Source organism: Dendropsophus ebraccatus, chromosome 14 (assembly GCF_027789765.1).
Source record: "Dendropsophus ebraccatus isolate aDenEbr1 chromosome 14, aDenEbr1.pat, whole genome shotgun sequence".
NCBI lineage: Eukaryota > Metazoa > Chordata > Amphibia > Anura > Hylidae > Dendropsophus > Dendropsophus ebraccatus.
The window spans coordinates 8,830,194-8,839,364 of record NC_091467.1 but is presented as its reverse complement, the minus strand read 5'-3'; the positions used below and the strand labels follow the sequence as shown (position 1 = coordinate 8,839,364).

Sequence of the window (9,171 nt, the reverse complement as noted above, 5' to 3'; positions counted from 1 at the left end):
CAACCTGGAGTGGTAGTAGACCCACCTGGGATGACGCGACCGCCATGCACAGAGAGGGGAAAAATAACCCAAGGTAGACGGTATATGTGTGGGTGCAGGTGCAAACAGAGGAAGCAGAGTCCCGTGCGTTTCGTATAAAAATAGAACGGTTTAGTGCATGGAATTACCAGAGAGCAGAACACTAAATACAGGCAGTGCAAATATTGACAAACTTAGTTGCTGACAATAGAGTAGACTTTTTCGGAATAGGTGCTTGAAAAAGTAAGTGCTTTGAAGAGAGAGAAGAGAAGAAGAGTTGGCAGGGGAGCCCTGCCCAATGTAGATCCTGTACTCTGCTGGAACTGAAGTATATATAGAGGTAGATAAGTGATACTAATACTCCCGTTTAGACTAAGTCTGACCGCCTTCTGCCCCTTAGTATCATAGAACCAGTCCTAGGTGGGTAGCACGAGCCCCAGTCGTCGGTTATCTGGGTGTCACACAGTCACAGACTTTCAAGATTACCCAGTTGTCTTGCACTGCGCAGTAGGATACATAGACCTTTACTTTTGGTAGCTTTGTCCTTCTGGGATCAATTACTCTTACTCTTAGGAGATTGCCCTGCACTTTTTTGAGAGGTTTGTGGCATGGGCTAGGGTGAACCTAGGTGGCTTCTCTCCTCTACTTAGGACTTAGCACTGCATAACTGTAGTAGTGGCTTGTATAAAAGAAATCTCTCTCAGAGCTAGTCTCTCCCAAATCTGTCTCCTTGGACCTCCAACTCCCTGTACTTCCTCCCACACGGTGCTAACTCCTCCTACAGGGCTGAGTGTGAGGAAGAGAGAAGAGGAAGAGGATAAAATAGATAAAAAGAGCTCCTGTAATTGGTCTGCATACATCACATGACATAAACAATTAACCCTTTGACTTCAGCTGTGCATAAGAAATACATACAAACAGTAGTGGCATCTAGTGGGGAAACCAAGGTACTTCATCTCTAACTTTAACCTGCATGAGCGGCTTATTGGAGTGCCTATACAACACCTATGGTGGGTACCACACATTTGCTAAAGAGTCTCATTTTTTTGGGAACACTGGTATAAATCTATGTTCGGCATAGAGCAGCATCAAAGACCCCATTATTCTCTATAGGGTCTGTCAGTAGATGTAGGCGTCTGTCATGTGATAGATGTCCTTATTTCTCTAGGAAAACAGCATGACTGCCAACTTCGAGGAGTGAAGTCATCCTACATGATAATGGATTGCCCTGTAAAGCCGGGAGTCTTTGTGTAGCCGACTCTGTTTAAGGGGGTGCTCCCTGGTTAGCACTATTTTTAAGGGTACCCTCTGGTTATCATTACTTGGTGCTCTTTGGATTGTGTGGTTTTTGGCATTAGCTGTTATGGAGGTTCTCCGGCACTGTCTGTAGGGGTAGTATATGGCTGGCATAGTTTATAAAGCCACTCTCTGGCTGGCATAGTTTATTTTGGCAGCCTGTGGTATCAGTATTGATAGCATTGATGTGGTTTATAGGGGTATCTTGGGATGGCACAGTTTATTGCATTGACTGTTATTATGGGAGCACTATAGGTAGCAAAGGCTGTCAGTATGGGGATGGTGTAGATGGCACAGTTATAGCACATGGTGTCAGTATGGGGCACTATAGATCATACAGGCTGTCAGTATGAGGGGGCACTATACATGGCATAGGCTGTCAGTATAGGAGCACTCCAAATGGCACAGGCTGTCATAAAAGGGGCATTTCAGATGGAACAAACTTTCATTATGGGGATGCTGCAGGTGGCAGAGGCTGTCATTATGGAGGCACTATAGATGGCACCGGCTGTCAATATGGGGGCACCCTAGATGGGGTGATTTATGACACTCTGATGGTTTTAATTAGCCGCAGAGACTATAGGAGGATGAGGCCGGCCAGCTTTGTAACAGAGGACAGGTGAGTGGGATTTTTCTTTTTTTAACTTGGAATTGCCACAGACCAGGGGCACTACTTTGGGCACAGAGGGGTTGATTATAATGCAATGAGTCCCTGGGGGGAGGGGGTTGTTTAATATACTAGGTACATCCAAGGGGGAGGGGGGTTATGCTAGGGGCATCCTGAAGGGGGAGAGGGGTTATACTAGGGGCATCCTGGAGGGGGCTGGGGTTAACTATAGTACTAAGGCCATCCTGGAGGGGGCAGTGGTTAATTACAATACTAAGGGCATCCTGGCAGTAAAGGAGATAACTATAATACTAAGGGCATCCTAGAGGGGGCCTCAAACTATACAGGAGCACAGATCGTCTTAACTACTATATGTGCTGGAGCAAGGCACCTAAAATGTTTCTCTTGCAGATTCTGTAGAGAGGATTTGTGGCCAGGATAAGTCTTCAAGACGGCCGGCCTGGTTGGAAAGGAAGAATGAACGACTGATCAGAGAAGATGCCCCACGTGAGTCACTGGATGTAACTGCACTGATCGGATGCTGTGTAAACCATAACTAAATTTCTGAATATTGCATCAAATCTGCAACAGAGGTACATGTAAATGTACACCGACTGTTACACCAGTTATTTTGCTTTGCTACATTAGACTAAGGTACCGACCTTCCTGTGTTACGTTTTATGTTTGCCCAACTTTGCATGAACATTGCTCAGCTCACTTGCTATTCCGCTCAGCAGTGGCTGAAGCTCACAGTAAACATTGTTTGTCAGCCAGATTTCCTAGAATCAGGGCTCAGAATCAGAATAGAAACTTTTAGGTTTCACAAAAGAGGTTGCCTCAGGGTAAACGTGTACATTTTTATATTTAGCTTGGTGACGCCTGTCAGTTCTATGTTACAGTTAGGCATGTATCTGCATGAACCCTGAGAAAGACGTCAGTCACGCCTGACCTGTTTACACACCTAAGGAATACAAAATGGGTGGAATCTGAAGAGACGTCGTCATTCACCATTCACTGCACCCCAGGCGGCAAATAACAGATTGTACAGTAGGTAAATAGCGAACACGAGGAAGAGGGACTTTCCTTACTATTTATAACTTTTAAGGGAGTTTCATGGGAAATCTCCATTAGATAATTTGGGGGTCCAGTGTCACCACGGATAAGGCGCACCAAGCAGCAATTACTGATCACTATTTAGGTCACCATGGATGCTATGGGAACCACAACACTGGCGAGAATGGTCCCTGAGGTCGGACCCCGACATCACAAATTGTCTGATCGTGAAATAACGTCTATTGGCAGCCATTACAGCCATAGAAGTTCTCCAAGTTACAGACTTTGCTTGTGTCAGTATGCACGGCAGCTTAAATGTTCATGAACTAGGAAGATCAGGATGAACTACAGTCAATGTGCAGTAATAAAAAACAAAAAAGATATTTGTAGAAAAATTGTCATGTATTCAAAGACCACAGGGGGGGGGGGGGGCTGTAATAAATAAATAGGAGGTAACATGCATGCGGCAGTGATGAGTTGCAAAACGTAAAAAAAAGTCTCCTGAAATCTTTTCACAGAAAGTTTATAAAACACAAATCATACTGAGTCCACGACGAGGCGCGGGGCCCGACTGCGTCTCGGACCTCACACAGCTTCTTCCTTCTGTAAAAATTTCTTCCGCAGCTTTTTTTCTAAATTTGAAATTTTGGCTTCTTTTAGGAATTCCAGAAGTCGCGGGAGCAGAGGGAGATCTGGGTCGCTGTTTTTGAATTCCTTTAAGAGATTCCGGATCCTTCTCTGGCTGACCGGCTTCTTTCCTCTGTGGTTGGAGATGTTCACTTCCAGTCGTCGGAAAACGGTGGCTGAAAGATTCAGGCTCGCGACGTAATCTATCACCAGCTTGTCGCAGTCTTCATCTATGGCTAGAATAAAGGACAAACGTGAGTAGATGGCTAAACAATGGCTGCTAGGGATCAAGAGCGTCAAACTCAGGCCCTCCAGCTGTTGCAAAACTACAATTCCCATCATGCTTTAGCTTTGGCTGTCCAGGCATGATGCCGGAGGGCCTGAGTTTGACACCTGTGCTATAGAACAATACTTTCATTGTAAAGTAGCTATAGGATCAGCGCTATCTTACATTCGGTCCCTCCACCATGCTTTATACTGCAGCTCTGCTTGCACAGCTATTGTGTAATGTACAGTCACCTGCTTACCAGAACATAAGGAAACATTCTCTATATAACTCCATCACTCACCTTCCTCTTGGAAGTTGCATTGTAGATCCTTGAGGCAGTAATGGCTGCTGCGGTGGTAGCCAGGCTGGCAGTCACATACCCTGTTGTGTGTGGAATTGCACTCATGTTTCACTTGTTCTCCCTCCTGACAGATGACGTTGCAGAATCGGCATTTGTCCAGATAATGCCAGTACTGGGTATAATGTTCTTCTGGACACGCTAGGCATATGGTGTCATGTTTAGAGGAGCAGTGTATAGCCACATAGGTCCCGGGCGGACATTTCTGACACACAATAGTCTTGCTGCTCTCATCTGTCCATTCGTAGGTGGGATTAGAGATGTCCGCTGTTACTATGGTTACAAGGGAAAGGACCACCACAACCTGCGGACAAGAAAGTGACAACAATTTAGCCTCAAATTACCCCGAAATGATCTGATCCTATACAACAGGAATTACAGCAGAGGCGAAGGTTTATACGTCCGCAGTAAATCCCCACCCAGAAACTACCGTCCTATCCAGACCGCGCCCTCTACTGTACGTTATGGGGATTTCTGTCTGGGGGTTTGGGGGGCATTTAAAAAACATACTAAAATAAGAAAGGATATCCCCCTGACTAGAAAATGACAGTATTATAACTGGGGGTCCCCAGAGCCATCTACACAGTAATCGGGGGAGGGGGCACTTGGGTTCAAGTTTCAAAAAAAGGAAGTCTCCTCTAGAAACCCTTAAAAGGAGAAGGGGGGCAGTGAGGGGGGCACTTATTAGGACCTCACCATAATAGTTAGAGCAGTGAGAGGGGGCACTTATTAGGATCTCACCCTATTAGTCAGAGCAGAGAGGGGGCACTTATAAGGGTCTTGCCCTATTAGTCAGAGCAGAGCGGGGGATCTTATTAGGATCTCACCCTATTAGTCAGAGCAGATAGAGGGGGCACTTATTAGGAGGGTCTCACCCTATTAGTCTGAGCAGATAGAGGGGGCACGTATTAGGACCTCACCCTATTAGTCAGAGCAGAGAGGGGGCACTTATTAGGACCTCACCATAATAGTTAGAGCAGTGAGAGGGGGCACTTATTAGGATCTCACCATAATAGTTAGAGCAGATAGAGGGGGCACTTATTAGGATCTCACCCTATTAGTCAGGGCAGAAAGCGGGGCACTTATTAGGATCTCACCCTATTAGTCAGAGCAGATAGAGGGGGGCACTTATTAGGATCTCACCCTATTAGTCAGAGCAGAGAGGGGGCACTTATTAGGATCTCACCCTATTAGTCAGAGCAGTGAGAGGGGGCTCTTATTAAGATCTCACCCTATTAGTCAGAGCAGATAGAGGGGGCACTTATTAGGATCTCACCCTATTAGTCAGAGCAGTGAGAGGGGGGCACTTATTAGGATCTCACCCTATTAGTCAGAGCAGTGAGAGGGGGCACTTATTAGGATCTCACCCTATTAGTCAGAGCAGATAGAGGGGGCACTTATTAGGATCTCACCCTATTAGTCAGAGCAGATAGAGGGGGCACTTATTAGGATCTCACCCTATTAGTCTCAGCAGATAGAGGGGGCACTTATTAGGATCTCACCCTATTAGTCAGAGCAGAGAGAGGGGGCACTTATTAGGATCTCACCCTATTAGTCAGAGCAGATAGAGGGGGCACTTATTAGGATCTCACCCTATTAGTCTCAGCAGATAGAGGGGGCACTTATTAGGATCTCACCCTATTAGTCAGGGCAGAAAGCGGGGCACTTATTAGGATCTCACCCTATTAGTCAGAGCAGTGAGAGGGGGCACTTATTAGGATCTCACCCTATTAGTCAGAGCAGATAGAGGGGGCACTTATTAGGGTCTCACCCTATTAGTCAGAGCAGATAGAGGGGGCACTTATTATGATTTCACCCTATTAGTCAGAGCAGTGAGAGTCGTGTGGAGAACCTCCTGGCACATTTCTATCACGTTTCTTACGCAGCAGTTATAAATCATCTCAATTGTTGGAGTAGGGCGGCAGCCATGACAGAAACCTCGATTAACCTTCTATGCTGCGGTCAATGCTGACTGTTACATAGAGGAGGGAAACAAGGAGGATGATGAGGTGGTGTGTCCCCGAGCGTCATAGGGATTCCCTGTGACGTCATTGCTAGATTCCACACAAGCATAGGGTGGTGCCCTGGTACATGGATGATCCTGCCAGGCATGCCCCCTGCTGCATAGTATTAGGGTAGGCTCACACACTGCTGTATTTAATGTATTAAAAACCAGTTGCAGATCTGCAGTGTGTGAACATATTCTTACATGGTAAACCTGATCTCTGTACAGAGACTGAGACTCGGAACAACAAGCAAACCCTATGTAAAGAGCTGTATACAGAAAACCAGGACTATCTTCTTCATTTTAGTGGTCACAAAGGTGTTTACATGGACTGATCATTGTCTATATAACCGTACTACCAAATATATATCATACACATATACAGTGCTACCTCGGTGCTCAAACTGCTTGGAACTCAAACTGTATTTTCAAGGAAAGTTTGCTTTGGTTCTCAAACTCTTGCTCAGTTCTCAAACACTTTTCGGGCCCCCAGTCTCGAAGTACTCGGCATCTGAACATTTTTGCGAGCATGGATGGTGGGTTGTACCTGGTGAGTTTTGCACTCATGAGGCTTTACATACAGTACAGTACTGTATAAGACTGCTGGAGTGCATATACAGTACAGTAGTAGTACAGTCAGTGCACCGCCATCTCCCATCCTGTACTGTATAAGATTGCTGGAGTGCATATACAGTACAGTAGTAGTACAGTCAGTGCACCACCATCTCCCATCTGTTACAGTGCTGGGGTGGGGGTGGGGGGGGTGAGGAGTTAGTGACTACTGTACTATAATTGCTGGTTTTGTTGACCATTTCTTGTATATAATGCACTGTATGGTATAGTACCATTCTGTTCCGTACTGTAGGGATAAAACTGGGCACTTTTCAATGTAATAAATGGGTAATTATTGGTGGGTGCTGGAACCAATTAAACAAAATTACATTCTCAATTACGTTCTCAAACTGCCTTCCAGAACCAATTAAGCTTGAGATGCAAGGTACCTATATATATATATATATATATATATATATATATATACACACACACACAGACAATTACTTATAGAGCACGTTCACGGGCGTCAATATTGGGAGTTGTAGTCCTGCAGCAGCAATATAACATTATACTGTATAATAGGAGTGAGATGACATCTTACCTGGATAATGCTGGAGTAATACATGTTGTTGTTGCTGTCAGTCATCCGTCTGCATCTCAGGTGACAAGCGGGGATGGCTGCAGAGACAAGTCATAGTGAATTCATGCACATTACGGCATTAACCCCTGCATTGCACATCCAGCCTGTACAGACACACAGCAGAGCACTGCACACACTTCCTATGTCCCCAGTGCTCTGCACTCCGCTCACACTCCCTCCACCCCTCCCCTCCTGTACTCCGCTCCCCTCACCTTCACTCATCTTATGCGCTTGGTGATTCCGGCAATGTTATATAGGTCTTTGTCTTTTGATGACTCACCATTGCCATGTGCTAGGGAATGTCCCAAAGAATGTAAAAGTTGGGAGGTCATAACAAGATGATCACATAAGGGATTAAGAAACAAATCAACAGACTGTGCACAAAAGATTAAAAAAATAAGGTTTGATGGCCATCATCCATGTTTCTTGTAAGTTCTTGTGAGCAGGCTCCTCATAGAGTGTAAGCTCTTGTGAGCAGGGCCTTGACTTCTCTCGTGAGCAGGGTCCTAATAGAGTGTAAGCTCTGATTGGAGTGTAATCAGGGTTTTCACTCCTTTTCTGCCCCCCTCTTTCACCATAGGACATAAGAAAAGTGGGGATCCTGCTCCCAAGAGCTTACACTCTATGAGGATAGAGGAGACACAAGAGGAGTGAAGACACTGGTCACAAGAGCTTACACTCTATGAGGATAGAGGGGACACAAGAGGAGTGAAGACACTGGTCACAAGAGCTTACACTCTATGAGGATAGAGGAGACACAAGAGGAGTGAAGACACTGGTCACAAGAGCTTACACTCTATGAGGATAGAGGAGACACAAGAGGAGTGAAGACACTGGTCACAAGAGCTTACACTCTATGAGGAGAGAGACACAAGAGCTTACAATCTATGAGGAGAGAGGAGACACAAGAGGAGTGAAGATACTGGTCAGGGCCGGCTCCAGGTTTTGTTGGGCCCTTGGGCGACAGAGCCTCAGCGGGCCCCTTTGTATAGTAAATCATGTGGCATCACTTTTAGAGGGTCTCTATCTCTGCATTCTGTGTAGGTATACAACTGTGTATTATATACTTATTATCCTCCTGTATGTGTGTGTATATATCTCCCCATTCTGTGTAGGTATACAACTGTGTATTATATACTTATTATCCTCCTGTATGTGTGTGTATATATCTCTCCATTCTGTGTAGGTATACAGCTGTGTATTATATACTTATTATCCCCCTGTATGAGTGTGTATATACTGTATATCTCCATTCTGTGTAGGTATACAGCAGTGTATTATATACTTATTATCCTCCTGTATGTGTGTGTATATATCTCTCCATTCTGTGTAGGTATACAGCAGTGTATTATATACTTATTATCCTCCTGTATGAGTGTGTATATATCTCTCCAATCTGTGTAGGTATACAGCAGTGTATTATATACTTATTATCCTCCTGTATGAGTGTGTGTGTGTGTATATATATATATAATATATATATATATATATATATATATATATATATATATATATATACTGTATATCTCCATTCTGTGTAGGTATACAGCAGTGTATTATATACTTATTATCCTCCTGTATGAGTGTATATATCTCTCAATTCTGTGTAGGTATACAGCTGTGTTTATATACTTATTATCCCCCTGTATGAGTGTGTACAGTATATATCTCCATTCTGTGTAGGTATACAGCAGTGTATTATATACTTATTATCCCCCTGTATGAGTGTGTATATATATCTCCA

At 44.6% G+C, this 9,171-nt stretch overlaps 1 protein-coding gene across 1 annotated transcript; it reads right to left on the bottom strand.

The window, feature by feature from the left end:
• Nucleotides 1-128: 128 nt before the first annotated feature.
• Nucleotides 129-7,615, bottom strand: TNFRSF6B (TNF receptor superfamily member 6b). Its single transcript, XM_069952555.1, has 3 exons — nucleotides 7,389-7,615; nucleotides 4,171-4,531; nucleotides 129-3,837 (listed from the first exon to the last, which is right to left on the bottom strand). The coding sequence occupies exons 1-3, from the start codon at nucleotides 7,431-7,433 to the stop codon at nucleotides 3,560-3,562; spliced, it is 684 nt and encodes a 227-aa protein (XP_069808656.1). The 5' UTR covers nucleotides 7,434-7,615; the 3' UTR covers nucleotides 129-3,559.
• Between the last annotated feature and the right edge of the window lie 1,556 nt (nucleotides 7,616-9,171).